The 22,952-nt window shown below is 45.6% G+C and overlaps 2 protein-coding genes across 2 annotated transcripts in view; one reads left to right on the top strand and one right to left on the bottom strand.

Moving 5' to 3' along the window:
- Window positions 1-18,075, top strand: part of VPS13B (vacuolar protein sorting 13 homolog B (yeast)) — a 933,283-nt gene extending 915,208 nt beyond the window's left edge. Inside the window, exons 56-61 of the mRNA XM_012643529.1 lie at window positions 1,806-1,982; window positions 4,049-4,219; window positions 11,167-11,343; window positions 13,212-13,314; window positions 13,889-14,138; window positions 17,826-18,075. Of these exons, the coding sequence (XP_012498983.1) occupies window positions 1,806-1,982; window positions 4,049-4,219; window positions 11,167-11,343; window positions 13,212-13,314; window positions 13,889-14,138; window positions 17,826-18,074 (1,127 nt within the window). The 3' untranslated portion in view covers window position 18,075. The remainder of the gene's footprint in view (window positions 1-1,805; window positions 1,983-4,048; window positions 4,220-11,166; window positions 11,344-13,211; window positions 13,315-13,888; window positions 14,139-17,825) is intronic.
- Window positions 18,076-19,857: 1,782 nt separating this feature from the next.
- Window positions 19,858-22,952, bottom strand: part of LOC105809747 (cytochrome c oxidase subunit 6C) — a 20,153-nt gene continuing 17,058 nt past the window's right edge. The window contains exon 4 of the mRNA XM_012643591.1: window positions 19,858-19,992. The gene's annotated coding sequence lies outside the window, so the exon portion shown is untranslated. The remainder of the gene's footprint in view (window positions 19,993-22,952) is intronic.

Here is a 22,952-nt window from a genome sequence, read left to right as displayed (position 1 = left end):
CTCTCCATGTGCCCTGCGCTGACCTGCACGGGCCTGTCGTAGAGTGGGCTTTGCTTAGCAGTAGCTACTCTTTCTCCATATGTGGCATCTTTGGAGAGAAGGGGAATTGACATGTGTCTACAACAATCTTCTGCCTTCAGGTGGAAATTTACGGCCATTCTAGGCTAAAGGGGATCTGCTGTTGCTTTACCTCCAGAGAGGGCCCTCCAGAGAATAATATTCCATAACCTCCCACGGTATCCTGCCTACTCTTTGTAGCTCATGGAAGCCGGGGGGGGCCTTACGAATCAGGTAAACCTGGGTTGGAAACCCAGCCCACATGTGTAATCAGCCGGGAGACTAGAGCAATTGGCTTAATCTCTGAGCCTTGGTTTCCTCCTTTTGGTCTGACTATGAGTCTGGAAACAAAGTAACACCATGTTGGATTTGTCTCTGCCTCCTGTGCCTAGTCCATTCCCAGACCCACACAGCAGCTTGGTCATCAGCTAGTCTGAACTTATTAGCAGTGTGATAATAATAATTCTCTTGCACAATTGCTGTGAGAATTAAATGAGTTGAATGTCTGGCACCCATAGGCCCTCCTATTTGTAATCATTATCTTCTGGAAATTATTGTCTCCTTTGACCTAAACCCTAGTGTTACCATCCTAATTTTCCAGAGAAGGGAAGGGAACTCAGAATTTAAGAATGTCCCTCTGTGCACAGGCTGGGCTCCTGCACCCACACCTTCCCGATTCTCTCGGACTGGTGACTTGACTGACGATCTCTGTCACATGACTGTCCTCCAAGAGACTGCTGGTGAGGGAGGGATGGCTCCTGCACAGTCCCAGCCCCACAACCTTGCCATTACGGGCTCTGAGTGCCAGGCTGGGGGCGGTCAGTGGATTCCCGAGGAAGTTGTCTTTTTGGACTCCTCCTCTCCTTGGCCCCTGGCCCTTGCCTGCCCCTCCAGTCTCCTGGGCCTATGGCCCCAAATCCCCACCCCAGGGCATACTCTTGGATATTTTCTGCCCCCACTCCAGGGGGCAGGTGACCAGCTGCCTCTGCCGGACCCCACACCACAGCCATGTTCCCATGGGGCATCCAGGCCACAGAGCAGGCCAGCTCCTGGCAAGCCCGAGCTTGAACAGGAAACCAGATCCAGGCCACCCCCCTGGGACATTCACAGGGAACACTCCCCTCTTGCTAACCTAATCAGTATGTCCCTGTCACTGATGTTTACACCACCGAAGCTGGGGTTGAAGGGGAGACATTTGTCTGGCTCTAGCTCTGCTCCAAAGGGAAGCACTCAACTTGGTGGGATTGGGAAAGCTTAAAAATAACTCCCCCGTCCTTTCAGAAGTTTGCATCCCCTTTGCAACACCCCATTTAGCATCTGGCGTCCTCCCCCGGACCAGGCATCTCCTCCTCATCCCAGTGCCTCTGCTGCCCAGGGAGCTTTCGAGAAGACGTCCTGGCCTGCAGACACCTGCAGCCCAAGAAAGCACCTTCCTCGGGCTGGGGTTGGGGCGCGCCCCCTGCACATGGATCCCTGTTAGCAGGAACACAGGAGGCTCCAGCAAGGGAGTAGTATTAAAGCCATTTGTGGGGCCGCCAAGGATCACTTTGATTTATAAAGTATGAAAGTTTGCCATTTATGAATTCACAGCGAATGAGTTATTTCCCTTATTTTGCTCCAAATAAGCCTAGTACATTCTCAATTCTCATGTGGAAAATGGATTGCGGGGAAAACATGTCACTTTGTCACAAACGTTGAAAGTGCTGCTTTTAAGGTTTCGCTAACCGCTTCCCTTTGGCCCGCTGCAGGCTGGGTGGTTGGGTCCCTGGAGATCCTCGGCAGCCCCGCGAGCCTGGTGAGGAGCGTCGGGAACGGCATCGCCGACTTCTTCAGGCTGCCGTACGAGGGGCTGACCCGGGGCCCCGGAGCCTTCGTGAGCGGAGTCTCCAGAGGGACGACATCATTTGTGAGGCACATTTCCAAAGGTAGCTATTTCAGTTCCTTGTAATCATGCCTTAATTTCATTCCTTCCCCGTCTTGTTCTTTATTTTTAAAGAATGTGTTAAAGTTTGAAATGCATTCAGATTGCCTGTAGCTTTGTTTGGCTGTTAGCTTGCAGTGAAAGCTTGGATTTGTAACAAAGCTCATATATAATGTCTTATGTTTTAAACAGATCACGCCTTGCCTGTAGTGTGTGAAAATGTTTCAGAAACTTCAGAATTTTAAACCTCCCACTGGGAAAACAAGGGCTGGCTCAACTGTTATTCCATGTGATAAATACAGAAATAGTAAAGGTGTTCAGGATTTCTGTTAAACATCAGAAATCCTACACTGTGTTGCCTCATCATATTTTTTTGAATGTAGATACAGTTGTCATAACTTTCTTAAGGATATGGATACATTTTGACATGGAAGCTGATTTGGAGGTGAAGCCTCCAGCTTTTCTCCAGCATGATACGTGAACAGTGCCATCTTGTGGCCAAGACGGTCATCGGGCACAGAGGCCCAAGTGCTTCCCACGAGAAGAATATTTTAGTTTTATCTCTGTGTGTTTGCTTGATGATATTTTGGTCAGGTTGGCAGTGACTTGGGAACTAACAAGGGCCATCTGAGTCCCTTTGACTTCTCAGAAGGAGACAGGGAAAACAGGGCAAAGGGCCTCTTCCCCACGAAGGGCATTTTACTGTAGACAGTGCTGCAACTCCGTTATGAGTGGTGAGGTTGTGGAAGTCTCTAGAAGGCCTCAAAGGAAGACTCAAGCTTGAAATATGAGTATCTGTGATCCATAGAGGGGGTGGGAGATTATAGGTGGGGAGTTGGCAAGAGAACAGCGAGAACAATACAAACAAATTCCACGGACAATGGAAAGGACACTCCCCCAAGCCATCCTGGAGACTGGGCTGAGCTGCAGAAATGCACCAGATGAGTCACTGGCAGATTTCTCACTCTTGACACTGGAATCTCTGTGGTTCTGTTGTTTTTATTTTAAAATAAAACAACCAACACCTGCTAAACTGAACTTCAGTGGTTCTTTAGCATTCTGACTCACTGAATGATTTTACACTTGTTCTCTCCTTCTCTTAGCAGAATTTCTTTGGTTTGTTGGTATCCGTGTGTTGCGTGTGCACACGCGTGCTTGTGTGTAGATTTTCTTTTCAGATTATGGTAAAGATGCAGCTGTGAAAATGACACTATTTCTTCTTGAAACTAGATGTTCGATAACAGATGAGCTAGTTTGTTAGCGACCAGATCTGTCCATTGATGTCCAGTTTTGCTCACTGAGATAGATGCAGACCTGCTGGAAGGGACCATGACCGTTTTGAGCAAGATGCTGGAATAGCCTTTCTTAGGAAAACCAGACCGAATCATGGCTTTCACGTGATCCACTCCCTTTATTACTTTTTTTCAGTTAACATCCTGAATATCAAAATTGTACATATTCTCCATGGCACAATAACTATTTCTTCAGAATGTCAAATGATAAAATTTAGTGTCTCCCTTTATTACGACTGAAGTAATATGGAGAGAATAATGTTTATTCCTAAAGTGGAAACATTTCTTTACAATCTAAAATTCAGCAACATGAGCTTACCCTTTAAAATCAGAGCAGGCAAATTTTAACTTTCAAAATTGGGCCTCAATGAGGATGTGAAAACTAACAGATTTTTTGGTTGGTATGTTTGTTTTTCCCAGATCTAGGCCTGCAGAAAAACTCGTAGTTTTAACCAAGCCTTGACAATTAAATGATAATGAAGGAGAGTTTCATGTAAAACTCTAGGCCTATTTCTGCCAGCCTAGATTCTTACCTTACCCTTTTGAGGAGTACCATCACCCTTGTGGACAAATGGTAATCTTCAGCTCATTTTCTTAAGGCTCTTGCTCAGGTTGGCCAAGAGGGAGCCACTGTTACCCACCACTGGGCATGTCCAGGAGGGGCCACAAATGCTCCTACGGCCGCTTCTCCCCACTGCCCCCAGCCCTCTGGGGCCACTGCCCTGGGGTCCACCATGTCTGTGATGAGGAGGCCAACCCTGTGCTCTTGTGCCCTCAGGTACCCTCACGTCCATCACCAACCTGGCCACAAGCCTGGCCCGGAACATGGACCGGCTCTCACTGGACGAGGAGCACTACAACCGGCAGGAGGAGTGGCGGCGGCAGCTCCCCGAAAGCCTGGGTGATGGGCTGCGACAGGGCCTGTCCCGGCTGGGCATCAGCCTGCTAGGTGAGGATCTGGCAAGGGCCGTGGGGACTTCCACCTGCTGCACTCCTGCAGGCAGCCTGCCGTGCAGGGCCTCCCAGGACTCAGCAGCTCCGCCTTCTCCCTGGAGGTGGCGGTGAAGTGCTCAGAGAGGATGAGGCACTTGCTCTGGTCCCCCCCACGTACCTGTGAGACACTGGGACAAGACCCCACTTCCGAGACAGGGGCCATCCCCCAACCTGCCCGGATGCCTGAGAGGCTCACCTGCACACACGCATGTGCTGTGCCTGCCTTTGCCTCTGTGGGAGACGTATTTTGGGCCTCAGTGTAGTTCTTCATAGGAAATAATAATTCCATCGGAGGCCCCTGAGCATAGGGGTGTCCACACAAGGACAGTGGCACACAGCTGTTTGCTTCGAAGTGAATAATAGGCAACCCTTCTGAGGCACCAGCTCCCTCATCCCCATAGATGCTGTCGGCGCTGGCTTCGTTTGAGAAGCACTTGAGCAATGTGCAAATGTCATGTAAACTTCGGTGAGGAGCCTACTTTTTCCTTTTATTTAATTTTAATTTTTTTGAGGTCTGCCTGCCTCAGAGCAATTACTATTTGTTGAGCAGCCAGATGGTATAGTTAGAGGTGAAGATTGCTTTGGATATTTCAAAATATTACAAATGTTTGAAAATAAGTTACTTTGGAAAAATCTATAAAAAGGAAGCTTCAGAGCTGAGCATTTGCAGAGCAGGATTTTCAAGGGTATTTTTTGTTTATTTGTTTGCAAAGGAATTTAAAACTGTATTGCTTGGCAGTATGCCTTCTGTGCATCTGAGGGAGTGTGCGTCTCGCAGAGATCAAAGTGACCAAAGCAGCGCAAACCAAAGGATAGAAAAGATGAGCTTGAAAGGATTTGTCCTCTCTCCAATCTTCAGTTCTATACACAACTCCTCAACTTGCAACCACAGCCAGCTGAGGCTCTGAGAGGAAGTAGTAAAATGTTACAAGTTCAGGTTAAGTTGCTAGAAATTATTTAAGTAATAACATTCAGTGGGGTGGGGCACTGTCGTTTGATAGTGCCTGGAAACGGGGCGCTAGTGACCCAGGGTGAACACGTGGGTAGAGGAGCAACCCACTTGCTTTACTCGGCAACCCGAAGGCAATGGCAGCACCTTTGGGGAAGGTGGTGTAGTGGGTGGATACATCCCTCAGGAGCCCCAGACCCCAGGCTAGAGTGTCCAAGTCCTTTCTTTGTGATCTCAGGCAAGTTCTTAACTTCTCTGAACCTGGGCTTCTCTTTTGTTCATTGGGGCTGTAAATAGCATTATTAGAAATAGTGATGGGTGCTCACGTGGCAGGCACGAGTTCGTGTTTGGTAAACAGCACCTAGAGTTACTGTATTACGGTAGCAAAGGAACTATAAGAGTTGCCTGGTTTCCAAGAATGTCCCAGCAAAAAGAGGCGTCTGAGCAATGGCAGGAGCGTTTTCACTTTAGTCTAATAGATTAAGTGGCTGTAACCAGAGGAAGTGACAATGAAGTTATATTGGGGGCCTCAAGGTCATTGTTTTGGGACTTTGGGACCTGTTTATGCTAGTTGTAGGCTTAAATGCCTCTGCTCTGATCTCGAGAGCTTCCTTCCCTCCATCCCAGCTTTTCTTGGAGCTTATAGGTGATCAGAGAGACCTGGGCTATCTGGCACGTGGCTGTCTCCACCCTGACTCCCTGACTCCCTTCTTGCTTGAGGGTTCTATTCTTTTCCCTGCTCCAGAGAAGCCCCAGCCACTACTCAGGTTCCACTGTACAAGATTGTACCTGGTGGTAGAAATCAGTTCTGTGAGGAGTCATGAATCTACCCTGATGATGTCACCCTTTAGAGCATGGCAGACAGGATAGGAAGCCATAAAGCTCTGATCTTTGCTATAATCACTGTGTCCTGTATATCCTTCTCCATGCAAGGCAATCATTTTGTCTGTGAAAACTGCAGTGAGCTCGTGGAGGCTTTCTGCATCTCTGGTAATTTCCAGAAGCCTATAAGTTCTGGGGGTGACATAAATCCCTCCTCTGTGTATACTGGCTGCACCTGCCAACACTGGCCTGCTGCCGGGCCCGCCGGAGCTCCAGACCTAGCCTAGCACACACCTCGAGCAGTGTGTCTGTTTCTGGACTCCACAGGGTTCACAGTGAGCATCTCAAGCTTGGCCTAAACCAGTTTCCTTTCCTCTAAAAATTCAAGAGTCTGTCTGTGTCCCCTATAATCTCTGGATTGTCTCAAAATGCCTGGTCCGAGAACTACCAGATGTGTGGCAGGAAGAAGAGAGAGGGAATGGAACCAGCGAAGTTGCTTCAATTTGGAAAGTATAGATTTGTCACCATTTAGTCCATTACCAGAAATGGTATTGGTAATCGCCGTGTACAATGCAGTGCCTAAATGACATCAGAGCCATTACCACATAATAGTTTAAAACTCATGCTGGTGAAATGGAAATTCTAGTTGCTCAATCTCTTCCTTTACAAGACAGAAACATTAAGGACCCAATTAATAAAAACACATTTAAAGAATATTTTAGTGTTGACAAAGTACTTTTCCATGTGTCATCTTACTTGATCTTCACAACTCTAGGCACAGATGAGGTTAAGGGACTTGCCCAGGTCAAACCTCCAGCAAGGACAAGAACCTGGGCCTTCTGCCCAGTTACCTACCTCTGGAGGGCTCCAGGCCTGGAAATATCAGAGTGTGGGGAGATTGAACATTAAAAGTTCCAGGGTAGGAAAAAGTCACATTTCCCCCAAATGTTTATGGGTTCGGTGAGCCTCCTTGACTCTGCTTGACCTTCATGGGGACACCGTGGAGTGTTTTGAGGCACTTGAAAATCACAGGATGTCTCAGCTGCCATGCCCAGCCACAGTGCCCCAGGTCAGCAGGGAAAAGTGTCTGCTGGCCGAGAGATACCGCTAAGGCTTTTGGATGAGCTCCATGACAGTTTTCCAGAAGCAGTGGCTTTTGGAAAAACAGTTTAGCCTGCAGAATTGGCATCAGCCTTGCCACATTTACCAGATCTGTTCCCCAAATACCCACATTTTCTACCATGCCCTGGAGCCTGCACTGAGGAGGGTTGTGCTCACGCCCTCCAGACCTGATTCCTTCTTGGGGGCACAAAGGCAGGCATTGGAAATTGCTTCTCTGACCCACGCTTCTTTCAGGCTGCTGCCTCGTCTGTGTGGCATTGCCAGGTCCCCCAAGGCCACCCCCTGTCTTCATGGGCACTCTCGGCTATGCCATTTGGAATCCTAGCAAAATAGGCCACAGCCAGGTGAATGAGAAAGGTTCCCTTCTGGGTGACTGTCTGGGGAGCTGTGCATCCCCAGGAGGCGCCCCTCGATCCCTCAGTGTGCCGCCACAGGGTGCTCTGCAGTTAGCTGGGAATTTAGGATAACAGGCCGAGTGCCTCCTGCCGTTTGCTAATCTATTCTGGTCAAAACCAGCGGAATGTCCACTACAGTCTGGTTCTCCTTTCTCTTTAGAACAGTGAGCTGCAGCGTGGTATCCCAGCTTAGGCCTGTGCTTCTGCTACTGTGACAAAAAAGTGTCTGAAATAAAATTTCACCATGTGGTAAGGGGCAGCATCAAAATAGCCACATAGGCCAGAACTGTCATGGCTCAGTGACCAAGTGTTTTTTGCCTGAGGCTGGGGAGCAAGTCACAGAGGAGGTGAGGGAAGGCCCCAGTTCTTTCCTCGTTCCACAAAGAAAGTCCTCCTCCTCCAGCCCGAGCTACAAACAGCAACAGCTCCCCGCACCCTGCGGCCTCTCAGTCCGTGGAAGCCCCTGCGCCCGTCCTTCCCTGCACGCTCGTCACATCACAGCCGTCTCCATGTGGCCGCCCCCCCCATGGGCCTGACGCCAGCAGACGAGTCTTGGGATCAGTTTCCACTGTTTAGAGCCTTAGAGCAGAGTTTGAGTATATGACAGTAAATAATTTACCAGTTGTGGGATTTAGCTGGATTATACTTAAGGAGAGAGCCTTCTAAAGCCCTAAGAGAAGCTGCCTCTTTCAAGAAGCAGATGCAGAGACCGTGGAACGGCTGCTGGTCTCTCACGGCCTCTCCGTTCTCCAGCTCGTTAGCACGAAGTGGGAGAAGCAGCACCTGGTGACCAGTGAGGTGCTGGTGTGCGTGACAGGCCAGCTTTCCCCCTTTGAGGGTTCTGGTGCTGAGCCGAGGGTGATCTGACAGCTCCTTCTCTAACTCTTAGAATCTGTAACACCTTGTCATGGGGCTCGGGCTTTCTACTTTCGGAGATGCCCAAATAGTCTGTCTATCAAAGCCGCAGTAACTGGAGCCTGCACTGTGGCCACTGGCTGGAGAAACCGGAAGATCAAAGGGCAGTCTCACCGCGATCCCTGTGTGCCCGTGAGCAGACAGACGTCAGCACCCGTGTGGGCGCTCACAGCTGGCCCCGGCTCTGTGTTCGTGAAGAGGTTGGGGCTGGCACATTAAAGAGAATGGGAGATTCCAAATGAAGTAACCACCTGCCCCCAACCCAATTGTAATAGCCATAATGGGCCAGGCGTGGTGGCTTATGCCTGTAATCCCAGCACTTCGGGAGGCCAAGGCAGGAGGATGGCTTGAGGTCAGGAGTTCGAGACCACCCTGGGCAACATAGTAAGACCCTGTCTCTACAAAAAATAAAAAAGTAATAGTCATAATGTAAAGCTGCACTTGAGCAAAGACATTTCTACCAGAAATACAGGTGATAATTTAATTTATTGGTGAATTTATACGTATTTACCCCAGTTTTTCTACTCTTAAGATGGAGACCTTTCAGAGAAGTCAGACAATGAAATCACGAAAGCTGTGCGCTTTGGTTTGATGCTGTTCACTGTGCACTATGTGCTACGCAGTGATTTGAGGAGGATACCCAGGGTTCCCGCCTCTCCCCGTGTGACCACTCTGGCCGCTGATCTTACAGATGGAGAACAGAGCATCTGATGCCTCAGATTCCGGAAAAGGGGATGGGGAGAGCTCCCAGCCCAAGTGCCAGGCCTGGCTGTCTAGGGCGCTGAGAGAGCAACACCTCCCCCTACCTGCTGCCCCTGATAGCCAGAGTGGCCTGGGTGGCTGGGAGCAGCTTCCTCATTTCTTTAGAAGGTTTGGGCAGTATTATTCCAGGCTGGGAAACAGACCTGTCGCCTCAGGTCATTCTTAATCTGTCAATGCATAAATTTAAATGTCTCTGTCAAAACCTAGAGGAATGGAATCCATGAAGAACATTCCCTTTACAATTGACCTGCAGGAACTGGCCTTTTATTTTACTGGATTTTGTTGAATAGAATATTGCTTGAAATTAGCAGGTGATTAACTGAGACCTGGGAATCTCTGTTTACCCAAGAGACTTTGAATTAGTGGCATCTGAAGTAATGGGATTTGACATGTACTAGAATTTCTACCAGGAGGACTGTGCCTTTTTTTTTTGGAGACAGAGTCTCGCTCTGTTGCCCGGGCTAGAGTGCCATGGCGTCAGCCTAGCTCACAGCAACCTCAAACTCCTGGGCTCAAGCGATCCTTCTGCCTCAGCTTCCAGAGTAGCTGGGACTACAGGCATGCGCCACCATGCCCGGTGAATTGGACTGTGCATTTTCATCAGTCCTAGCAGGTTTGAGTTGAAAACAGAATCCCGTCAAGAATTGTAAAGAAATTTTCACTTCTTTCTGAGTTAGGGAACCCTCTATACCATCATGAAAAACATCAGGCCTTGTGATGCCTTTCCTAGATCTCATCATTGAAATCTAGGAGGGGAGAAGTTAGGACGATGTATCCTCAGAAGAGGAAGAGCGCCTGTGGGTTTCCCTTCATTTGTAACCACCGTCAAGCTCAGTGTAGAAAAGTTGCCCCGCGGCAAAGCCTTGAAAGCAGAGTAGTGAAGCTGAGTTTTGGTAGCTATTCTAAAGTGAAGATAAAGTGGCCAAACCTCAGTTGAAGTGAGAGAGAAGGAAGTTTTTCTAAGATTGGCACAAAGGAAGGCCTGTTTTATAAACAGGATAAGTGAATAGCAATACGTTGGCCGTAAAGAGCTGGGCTATGACTCACATTCCCTGTTCAAACCCAGGCTCAACCACTTAACAGCACTGTGACCTTGGGAAAAACTCCTTAACCTCTCTGTGCCTCAGTGTTCAAATTTGGATAAAAACAATGTCTGAAGGCTGGGCGTGGCGGCTCACACCTGTAATCCCGGCACTTTGGGAGGCTGAGGCAAGATCACTTGAGGCCAGGAGTTCAAGAACAGCCTGAGCAATAGCGAGACCCTGTCTCTACAAAAAATAAATAAAACAGTGCCTGACTCCTAGAAATATGAGGATTAAATGGTCTCATACAGATAAAGCTCTTAGCACAGTTCCCAGCAGCTAGGAAGCACTCAATCTAGATTACCTATAATGGAAATAATAATTACTATAGCAGCAATTTCTCTTATTAAATAATTATCAAATTAGCGTATTAATAATAATAAATTATTATTAAATGATTACTATTAATAGTGAGGACTCAGAAAGGGGCTGACTCCTTCCAGTTTTTTCATCCTTCTGATTCAGTGAAAATACACTAGTCTGAGCAGTCTTGCTCTCCTCCTGAGTAACTGTTAGCTCTTCTCTCTAAACTGGGTTGCCTGATTTCTGGGGAAAGGTGTATGGATGACACTTCGAATAGTCTGACATGTTTGTTAAATTTTGAAATAAACTTCACAGATCCTGACTGTGTGGACCAAACCTAGTCTGAACATGGTGTTTTCATGAAGATAATAAATGTCTAACGTAAATAGCCCTCAACGTACTTAGATAACTGGTAAATAAATGTGTAGTGAAGAACTTTATAATGAGGGTAGGGATTCGTTTTCAATCCAAATAAAACTGTGTTCCAGATTGAGGTTTTCATTTTCTGAGGATTTCAAGCATCTGTCCTTACTGAGGGCTTTTGTTGTTTCAGGTGCGATTGCTGGTATAGTCGATCAGCCAATGCAGAACTTCCAGAAAACATCTGAGGCTCAGGCTTCAGCAGGACACAAGGCCAAAGGTGTTATTTCTGGTGTGGGGAAGGGAATCATGGGCGTGTTCACGAAGCCCATCGGAGGAGCTGCGGAGCTTGTGTCACAGGCTGGCTATGGTGAGTCAGTGGAAAATGCGTCGGGCCAGCTCAGACATTACCGATTAATTTGCATTATTATACCAAGGGTTCCCTAAAATAATCTAACCTTTCACATGGCAAAGGAGTAAAAAATTTTTTAAAAAGTAGCTATCATTCTCTTCTCTCTATGCTTAAACAGAGTAGAATGTTACTACTAATAAAAAATAATAAAATTGTTGAACCAGGAAATCAGTTAGTAATTTCTTTGGGCTTGGCGGTGGCCTTCTTACCTGCAGGCGCCATCCTGCTCCCTGGGGCTGGGCTGAGTCTCCCGGCCAACAGCAGCAGAGGCGCATGGTCTGCAACTGAAAGCCCTTCCACAGGCAGACAGCTGTGGTCAGCGTGGGCTTGCGGCACTACTTGCACGTGGATGGTGGCGAGCCAGGGCCCCTCCCCATGCGTGAGGTAATGCGTGCGTGTGAAAGGAAGCACCTCCTCCCTTGCTTAGTTTCTGCATTCTTGGCAGAGCACATTAAAGTACCTTTCCGTAAATAATGTGACTGGAATTGTTACCTTCTAACCTAAAATTAGCGTCCTCATTTTGGTTACGAAGCAGGCTGTCTAGCTAGTATCCCAAACCACAGGAGCACTCTGCCGTTTGTCAGACACGTGAGCAGCCTGCGTCTGGCCATCCAGTCTGTAGGACGTTTCACTACAGGCGGCCGGCACCTGAGTAGGTCTTGACAAGAGGCGGCCGGCTCTGAGAATGCAAGCAGCGTCTGAAAGGAGGGGCTGGGAGATGAATGCCCGCGTTCACGCAGCCATCGGAAGCATCCTTTAGGAGACCACACAGGCGCGCCCACGTGTTCCTCCTCGCTTTTCCCTCCCTGCTCTCTCATTCTCTCTCTGCGAATGACATTTTCACTCACAGGGAAACTGACAGTGAGAACTGCTACAACTTACAGGTGGAAAAAGATAAACTCACCTTTATCAGATGTTTATACATTAATAAAAATGGTATTCCTTTTGATACAGACTTCAGTGAGGTAAAGTCAACTCATACTTCACAAATTCCTTTGGCTTTGAAAATGCCACTGTCCCTCACGGCGTTTCCCAGGGCTGCGGAACTCTCCCTTATGTAAGACTGTCTCACAGCAGAGCTTCACATGGCCTTTTTGGTTTCCATCACTCTTGTAAAACTTTTATTACCAAGCTGAAGGTTTTACAAACCACTAACTCTTAGTCTAATGACTATGCCTCGTTTATAAACATTTACAAGCCCTCAGAAAGCACACATGCTGTACCATCTTTGGTTCTGGAGTCTCTGCAGAGGCCTGTGTGGCCGCTGCTGGGTGCCCTCATTTGGTGCTGGCACCAGGGAGAGCAGGTAATAAACCAGAGGCCCCAAGAGCGCTCATAAATGTATATGGATTCGTGTTTAACAGCTGGATTAAGTCACTGAACGTTTAAATACTGTATCTAGGCAAAGGGTGTGCCTTTGTGTGTATCTACGTATGTGTCGTTTTTTTATTCTTTGACTTGCCATAGCACAGATACAGAAGTATTGTTACATTAAGGAAGTCAACTAACAATTTAGACTTTTTTAACACATAAATTGATGCGTAAGCTATTGTTCATGACCAGTTACGCTCAGGAGCATTATGCTTCCTCTCATTGCTAGTCTATGCTTGGACTGTAGCACGCTCATAGTTTGTTGCTAAGGCAAGATCACCAAAGTTAAGAGCATTGTAATGTTTAATGATTATCTATACGCTTGCTTCCAAAGATGTGACATCATTTTGGATCAGTAACATTTTATGGATGGCTGTAAGCAAATGACATCACTGTAGCATGGAACTGTTTTCCAGAACACAACTAGTAAAACTCCCTTACTTCTCTTACCACAGGTATTTTACACGGAGCTGGACTTTCTCAGCTTCCCAAACAGCGCTATCAGCCAAGTGATCTACATGCTGACCAGGCTCCAAATAGCCATGTCAAATATGTCTGGTAAGATTATTGAGACACGTGCTCAGCTTTACATCCACATTGTACAGTAACAGCCCCTGGCTTGCTCTCAGCTAAAGAGCCACGCTTGCAGGGGAGCCCAAGAGAAGCCGTTTTTGGCACTGACATCTCGGGCAGCACAAGGGCACGGGAGAGGGCCGGGAAAAGGCTGCCGTTCCCAGGTTTGGGGCCGGCTGCACAGCTCCCCTGCTCCACGCCTGCCACCCAGGGAGGAACGTACATGTGCACAGAGGCCAGGCCTGTGAGAGGACCTGAGACTCCCTGTGGAAGCAGCGTTCCGATTAAAGGTGCCATTTCTAATGGGAAGAAAAGGAGCTGAGCGGAGCCAAGGGAAATCTTTGTCCCCAGGAGGAACCAGGTTCTCTTGATGAGAATCAATTTGAGAATAAATTGGCAATTACATTTCAAGTTAAAATTAATAACTGGATTGGTGAGGGCCTTTTACCCTTGGGGAGCTTTCTGTGGGATTGTCCCAACCCCTGGTAAATAATGAGCACTGATAAGTGACCATCTTTCCAAAGCTGACTCCTAGACTCGCTTTTCTCCCTTTAAACAGGAAAATGCTTCAGTCTCTGGGCAGGCCGGAAGTCCACATGGCCCTAGATGTGGTTCTGGTGAGGGGCTCAGGCCAGGAGCACGAAGGGTGCTTGCTGCTGACATCGGAAGTGCTCTTCGTGGTGAGCATCAGCGAGGACACACAGCAGCAGGCCTTCCCCGTCACGGAGATCGACTGTGCACAGGACAGCAAGCAAAGCCACCTGCTCACCGTGCAGCTCAAGCAGCCAAGAGTGGCCTGTGATGTGGAGGTACATTTCAGAAAACAGGGTGACTGAAGCTAGCCGCCGGAGAGGGCGAGAGGCAGACAATGACTGGTACCCAGGCAGCCTCTGGAGTGGCTGCTGACCAGGAGAGCTGGGGTCAGAGGGAGGAGGTGGGAGTGGAGGTGGGAGAGCCAAGGTAAAAGGGCCCTGGGAAGCTGCCACCCCGTGTGCACATGAGCCCTGCACTGGAACGTGAACTAAACAAGACTGACCTGGCTTGACTGTCATGGGGCTGGTGCTAGAGTGGACAGGACAATGGAGTTCCAAAATGAGTGGGTTGGGAGAAGAAGGGCCAGGGTCAGGTTAGCAATTCCAGGAGGGCCCCTGATCCGAACGTCTGATTTCAGGTCCTGGGCTGCCTTTAGCTTGGGAATAACCGCAGCAGGATTGTGGGTACAGGAGAGGACAGCCTCAGAAGTTAAGGGGCATCGTGAATGAAACAAGACACTCCCTCTGCTCCCTCCCCGACTGCCAACCCCAGAAACTTCAGTGGTCAACATTTTATGAATAGAGATCGCTCTCCTGTCCACTGCTTTGTATTCTGGGGCCGTGCTCCCTCTCCCATAGGATAGTTTGCCATCCCTAAGTACCACAGGGTGCACCCTGGGAACGATGCTTAGGCTCTTCGGCCCCACAGCTCCTGAGATGTGCTGGCTGCTGGCACACATAAGTTGATGTAGCTGGATGCTCAGGAAGGTCAGAGGTGAGCCGGTGAGCCCAGAGGTGACCAGAATGACCCCAGCTTCCTGTAGTCCAGCCCAGGGTCAGCAGGTGCACCCACTGGAAAACTGCTCTCTGCCCCTCCTTCCCAGGTGATGGCTTGATCCATGAGACACTAATTGTTTACCTAAGAAACAGACATTATTTTCCACACAGCAAGATGGCGAGGGTGGGTCAATGGCAAACAGGAGCCTTCTGGTCCTAACCTGGGAACTAGGAGGCTCCAGGAAAGGACAGCAAACCTGCCTCCAGCAGGTCCTAACTCCTTATTTCATTTCTCTTCCTGGTGTGGGAGCCTGTGTCTCACTCACACCATTGTTTCGGTAAAATTATCTGAGGAGATGGAAAGAAGCCAACCACAACAACTCTAAGCTTTCTCTAGTTTCTTGGATCATTATCAGTCAGGCTTTAAGCTGGGGCTTGGCACCAGACTACATTGCTGCTTCAAGTTGATGACTTTCTGGGAATAAACAGAGAGGTCAGATGTCCAGGCTGACTTTATTAGATCTGCCAAAGTCTTCTGATCAGTTGACAGTAAAGCAGCAGTGATCTGGCTACAGGGTTTGGCAGGGGATAATACAATTATCTTCACGTCCTTAGTCCTTAACGAGAAACCTCCAAGGCCCTAAGGAGTATTTGTGACCATCGTTATTCCTTAGCTGTTTGGGAACTATTCAGAGCTTGAACTGTTGAGACAGGAGTCGTCTTTTACTGTTAAACTGTCTCTACTGTCTTCAGTTGCGATCCTTCTGCTTTTCTGTTTGACGCTAGTACTGTGGGGAACTGTTGTAGCTGGAGGGGAACAGACCTGTTTCTCCAGAGGTTATTGAGATGATAGGGGTGGTGACCCCAGCTAGAAGCTTGCCAAGGCTATTTGGGACCATGGAATCAGTTAGAGGCAGAAGCACTGAAGCTCTGGACACCATTCTCAACAACGGCTTCCCATTGGTGTCCAGGGATAAAAGCAGGCTGGGGACTAAGGGTGGCCGACACGGAGGTGGGAAGAGAGCAGCACTGTACCCGCAGCAGCACCGGGTGCTGGACAGATGGCGGGAGTCAGTGCCTTCAGCCTCCACATTCTGCTTTCTCGATGTCTGTTTCACTTTACCTTTCCCCTCAAATCATTAAGAAATAAGAATACCCCCTTAAGTCTGTGTGCATAACCCTAACCTACCCCACTGACCCCAAAAAGAACCCTAGCTGCAGAGCATTTTTGCTTCACTCAGTGCTGCATGCAGTCCCGTGTTTTCAACACAGCAGGAGCACTGCTTGACACAGAGAACTTTCCTCTGCTGCCCTGCTCATGTCAGTGCACCCCAACATAACAGGGAAACCTACCTGCTGGGAACACTTGCAGGGAAGACCCAGAGCAGCATTTTAAGATCTTTGTATAAAATGGCTTTTCTGGTTTTTTGCCTTTTGCCATAGATGCTAGGAAACACAGCTCCTTTGAATTTTGGAAGGAATTAATTTGTAGATGACATCATTCAGTACATTCAAATATGGCAGGAGTCAGATTTTTAAAAATCAGCATTTGCTTTTCTTGCTTAAATGCAGCCATTTTTAGGGGTAATAATTACTTAATATGCCTGGCACATTATTGAAATCCCTCATGAGAGGCTCAAAATGAGTCAGAAGGTCAATTTATTCCTTGGCCGGGCTCCTTTCACAACACAGGTTTTCCCGTGCTGCTGTTCAGGAGGAGCAATTAAGACTCTGTGTATCCAAAGCTTTCCAGCTGAATTCTGGCCCCATCAATGATATCATCAGCGCTCTGGCTTTTGCCTGGTGGTGCAGAGCTTTCATCTGATAGTGAATCTTTGGGGGCCTTCCCCCCGCCACGGGTTTAAAAACCTGAGACCCAAAGTAAAGGATGCCCTATGTATTCCTCTGGCAGGCCCCTTTACTCTTTACCATCAACCTGGCTTTCTTCTGAACTCTACACAGAAATGTAAATTCTTTACACTACCACCACTTTGGAAACTAAAAAGCCCTCACGAAAAATGTTTGTAATTCTTCCAGAGTGGTCCTGCCAACATTTGGTAGGTAAAAACCACTGAGAGGTCAGCGACTACCTGATTCTCACAGATGCCTGGCCTACAGCTGCAGTGTTCCCACTCCACTTGATCTACACGCTGGACAGCTACAGGACTTCAGGGTGGGAGGAATTTATAGCTCCAGCTGCCTTTGATGGGCGCTTTCTCAGAAAAATCTCACTTAAGAACTTAGGTAGTATATCTCAGTTCTCCTAGTTGAGTTCCACTGAAGATGAGCCAGACTTTTATGAACCATAAATGTACTTTGCATCCTCCCTTTTTTCCATAAAAATTTCCCCTTCCTCTGCCCAGTTTTTCTATTTTCTCTGGCTTTAAATCCTAGTATTTGTAAAAACAGAAAATGTTACAGTTCAAAAGGTATTTATTTTTTTAACGCTTTGTCCAAAGCCACTGGTTTGAAAGAGGTGCTCTCCACTTCTTTCTGTCAAACGAGTTCTGTCTGAAGGGGTTCGGGAGCCAGGTTAACAGAGCTTTTATTCCAGGGTATTGAGTTTAATGTTGATTAGATTTACACACAGAGGAAAAAAAACCATTTTCCTCCTTTTTTCCTTGGCTGGTTGGCAAAAAGCAATGACAAATGTTTTAATAATTAATGAGTAAAATGTTACCAAATCATCAACTTCAAACATGACAATTTTATGCAACACCAAATGCTTATTCAAAGGAGGTTGTCTTAATATTCTCATGTATGGGTTACACCACTAAAATCACAGTGTTATCATTGCCACAGCTCAGATGAAAAATAAAAGGAAGCACGGTTTTGGATTACATAGCTTTATTGGCCTAAATGGCATGACGTACAAACACATTAAGGCAAAATATAAGAAATAATTTTGTTATGGAAATCTCATTATAAGGGTCTGGTAACTAATGAATCTTTATTTTTGGATCCCAGGTGGATGGAGTCCGAGAGAGATTGTCAGAGCAACAGTATAACAGACTTGTGGACTACATCACAAAGACTTCTTGTCACCTGGCACCCAACTGCTCTTCCATACAAACACCATGCCCTGTGGTGGCTGTGGAACCGCCCCCCTCCACTGCTAAAACATACCATTATTTGGCTGATCCACATTTTGCTCAGGTCTTCATTAGTAAATTTGCCATGGTGAAAAATAAAGCCCTCAGGAAAGGGTTCCCTTGAATCCCCTCTGAGGTGTCAATTGCTGCTTGTGCAATTTGTTTTTGTTTTTTTGAGACGGGGCCTCTATTGCCCAGGCTGGCCTTGAACTCCTTCCTGGCCTCAAGTAATCCTCCCCAGCTTAGCCTTCAGAGACTAAAGGCGTACACCACCATGCCAGGCTGTAATTTATTTTTGAAAAAGAGAAACCTAATTAGCTTAATATCCAACATAGACACAAGGCCAACACTTTCCTATAGTATTTCTAGCCACTTCTAAAATTCAGATTCTTATCATCTCCCCAAAACAAAGAAGATACTTTAGAGTGGAGTGACAAAATATTTGTTCCTTTCCCATGTGGAGACAATGATTAACAGAATCCTGTATGTTGTATTCTTAATCACACACAGAAGATGCATTCCTTTGTGCTCTGTGACAATTTGAATTTTTTAACTCTGTGCTCCAATACAAAATGTGTCCAGGCTTTAGAATGGAGAACCAGAGTTAAATTCATCCCCAATTGCACCTGTTTTGGGGCTGGGACACCACCTCTGCCTCATACCCCCCCCCCCTTGTCTGCAGAAGTTTTGAGTGAAATGCTTAGACTTTTTGTGGTTTAATTTTTATATCTGTTACTTAATTGCAATGTTGTTCTTTCAGTGAAAGCAGCTATGTATATTCCCTCTGAAGTCTGCATTTTACTGAAATTTATGAAAACAATCTGATTGATTACTGTCCAGATGCATTTCAGAAGTCTTTTTCCAGTTTGTGTTTTACTAGGCAAGCTTATAGTAAATCTTCTGTCTACCAATGAAGAACAGTCCCAAAGTGCTCAGGTGAGTTTCCTTAGTACCATAAAACATATTAGGAACCCCCAGATGTCCTGGAGGAGAGTCAAGAATCCCAACACTGATGCTAACAATGACAACAGTCCAGATAGTTTATTCTGAATTGACTTGACAAAGCATGAAGCTATTCCCAGTGAGTGATAATATTTAGCATGTCAGAATGGGTTTGAATCAAGATCCCAGGCCACCAGCTATCTTAAAATATTTAGTAAATATCTCATAGTCAAATTAAAGAATGTTTACTGCTTACATCCAAATCTGGGGGCCTACAGCTGGTTACCTAAAATTGTGAGATGCTAAGAGAAAAAAACGCAATTTCAAATGCCCACTGATCTTTCTTTGACTTAACTCACATGTTCTTGGGTATGAGAAGTCACTACATAACTGTTACTGGAAAGCGAGACAATGGACAATTCAAGCTCAGTATGAAAAGTGGCTCCTCCATTAGTTTGTGTTACACTCATGTAGGAAAGTGAGTTTTCTCAACCTCAAGATTAACTATTTTTAAGAATGTAAATATGTATTCTTGTATCTATCTTTTATGGTAATTTTACATATTGCTTCTAAGAACTGTTATATAATACTGTTTGTTTAAAATAAAAGGTATCCTTGAATCACTGACATGTAGATGTCTATGGTTACCAGGGGTTTTTTACCATGCAGTTTTTCAGTGATACCTGGGTTTAAATACAGCTCACATCACTGGGACTCAAGAATCCTGTACGACTTAAAAAGGGTAAGATACAGGCTCGCAGAGACCCCTTCAATCTATGGTCTAGGTCCAAGCAACTGCATCTACCAGCATCTCAATGAAATGGACACAATATTAAAATAATTAAAGATCTACTTAAACAGTGACATTTTAAAGAAATACAGAAAGCAAGTTATCATCGTAAGGTTCATTAATAGTTAAAACCCCCAACCAATTCTGATGCTCTTAAGTTCCCTGACTTATTAAGAAAAATAATAAAGACTATTCACAGTATTTGTTAATGGTTTATTTATCAAGAGAAACTATTTCTCAGCCCACATATTCATAGCTCAGGAACACAGGTGTCAGTGGAAACTTCTATGTAAATCAACCCAAAGAAATTCTGTGGAAAGAAACAGAAAAGTTAATGACAAACATTCTTAATTCTCACTATCCTTGATATCGAGGGAGAGCTATTCCTACTAGGGGATGCAACACTCTGATCATTCACACTTAGCCCCAGGAAAAGCACAGTTTGGGCTGCCTGGGCTCCAGGTCCAAGCTCCCTGGCTAGCTGCTTTTCCATTTGGGGCATACCACACCTTACTCTCATTTCTTGCTTTTCATTTTGCAAATTCCATTCTCACTCATAGCTACATACTGTTCTTTAACCAAAGCTCATCTGTTCTAAACAATATTCGTATTCCTGTAGCCAAATGTATTTTTCTTCTTAAAGGTTTGTAAACACAACTTATTAAAAATAAAATCTATATAGAAAATAGCCTGTTAACTCCTGATTATGAAATACCTGATTATGGAAAATTTGAAAATTTCAAAGTTAAAAGAAAACAGCAATGTTAAGATTATAAACACAACCATTAATACCTTCTTAATCTTTTCTTCTTTAAGTCTTTTTCCCTTAATACAGACGGTCCCCAACTTATGATGGAAAATTTACAATTTTTCAACTTTATAATGGGCTTATCAGGGTATTAAATGCACTTGACTTACAATAGTCTCAAGATATGATGGAGTTACGATGGAATTTGAGGAGCATCTGCATAATTTTTTTAAAACTTTTTGTAGAGATGGGAGGGTCTCACCATGTTGCCCAGACCAACCTTGAACTCCTTGCCTCAAGCAATCCTCCAGCCTCAGCCTCTCTAAGTGCTGGAATTATAGCTGTGGAACTACGGCACCCGGACTAAATTTCTATTACATAGTAATTTCTTCGTTTCACTTTGTCAATAAATTTCCTTATCTATTTTCTAATCACTGAAAATAAAGTTCTATTTTTCTATTATAAATAACACTATGGGTATTTGTGAATGCATCTCAGCACTTCCAAGTATTTCCTTAAGATAAACTAGAAACAGAATGTTGCAAAATCAAATCTTGTATTAAGCAAAAGTCACTTACAGTCTACATTAACCTTGAGTCTTAGAAAACTGATCTAAGTCCTGTGCAACAGGTCTTCCCCCATGCCAGATAGTGGGAAAGATATATTAATTCATACATATTTTTTAGTTCAACTGAAATCTTAATCAGGATCAATCTGCCTGACAAAACATCAGATTCACATTCTCCGTGTCACAGCAAACTCATTTACAGAACATAAATCCAAACTAGTGTGGCAAGCAGAAACTTTATTTAAATTATTCTTGTTTTTTCGAGCTTGAAAAAAGTTAAATACATGCATAAGATTCCAGAGTATAACATCTCATCAAGAATTTGATACGTGCTTTCAGGTCAATTTAGGTGATGACCTTTCCCTGACATAGTAATGGATATACAATCTATAAACTCCTTTTCTAGACATAAAACTTTAATTCACACTGTCCATGAGGCAACAGACCAAACCAAAATCTATGGAAAGCCAGCAAATCACTTGTGGACACCTACCTAACTATAAGTGGTATCAAAACTTTTTATAAAAGACATTACTAGAAGTGTGATTTTCATAATGCCAACCTAGCAATAACAGCATAAGAAATGATTTTGAATATAAAAACTAACTTCATATATCAAAAAGATGGTGGACTACAAAGCTCCAGACCCCTCAATCCCCCACAGAAACCAGGAATAAACATGGATCAAAGTACCTTTGTGAAAACTCTAGAAACCAGTTAAGCAGCTGCAACAACAACCTAACATGCCACACTCAAAACAGCAGGAAATTTCATGGCATTTTTGCTTACCCTTGCCCCATGCTCTCCTGAGTACAGTGCAGTGTAATCAGGAGAAAACTGCTCCTCAGGACAGAAGATGAAGAATGGAACTTACTCTGGCTTGTTTGGACCAGCTGCCCAAGGGACTGGTCTCTGTATTGCCTGACTCACAGTGCTGATGGGAATGATGGCAGTTTGCATATCAGAATAGAAACAGCTGAAAGCAATGGTGGGTGCCATGCCCTGAGAGAGCTGCAGGGGGAACACAGACCTGCAGGAACCTGTGGGCAAGAGATTAAAGGAATACAACAGAACAGCTAAGGCTCCAAGAGGGAGCAAGGGTGAAAGTCTTAGGAAAATTGAGAAAAACTTAGAGCACCTCTATCTGGGGAAACCTGAAGAGCACATGCACAGACTCAGGGAAGATGCATCCCTGGAAAAAATTTAAGCCTTTATGATGGGCTGATTAGTGAATATTTTTCCCTGCATGGAGCCAGTCTGCAAAGACAGAAAGGTGGCTGTTTCTCCAAAATGCCCAAATTCCAAAAAAAGATCACAAAACAGGGAAACATGGCCCATTCAAAGGAACAAAATAAATCTCCACAAACCAACCCTAAAGAACCAGGCCACTGACTTGATAAAAACTGTAAAACAATTGTGTGAAATATGTGCAAGAAGCTAAAGGAGAACATGGACAACTAAATAAAATCAGGAAAACAATATATAAACAAAAAATATATGAACAAAGAGGAATTTTAAAAAAAACAAACATTCTGGAGCTGAATTGATTTTTTAAAAAAATCTCTAGAGAGGTTTAACAGAAGACTCAGGCAGAAAAAAGAGTAAATTTGAAAACATGTCATTTGAAATTAACATGTCTGAAGAGTGAACAAAAAAAATGAAGTTGCCCAGGCACAGTGGCTCATGCCTATAATCCTAACCACTTTAGGAGGCTGAGACAGAAGAATCACTTGAGGCCAGGAGCTCAAGACCAACCCAAGCAAAAGTGATAAGCCCCACCCTACACAAAATAGAAAAATTAGCTGGGAATGGTGGTTCATGCCTATAGTCCCAGCTACTCAAGAGGCTGAGGCAGGAGGATCACTTGAGGCCAGGAGTACAAGGTTGCAGTGAGCTATGATGAGGCCACTGCACTCCAGCCTCAGCAACAGAGCAAGACTCTGTCTCAAAAAAA

The sequence above is a fragment of the Propithecus coquereli genome, unplaced genomic scaffold, assembly GCF_000956105.1.
Source record: "Propithecus coquereli isolate 6110/MARCELLA unplaced genomic scaffold, Pcoq_1.0 Scaffold2, whole genome shotgun sequence".
Classification (NCBI taxonomy): domain Eukaryota; kingdom Metazoa; phylum Chordata; class Mammalia; order Primates; family Indriidae; genus Propithecus; species Propithecus coquereli.
The sequence above is the reverse complement of the archived record's forward strand: the minus strand, read 5'-3'. Positions and strand labels throughout refer to the sequence as shown.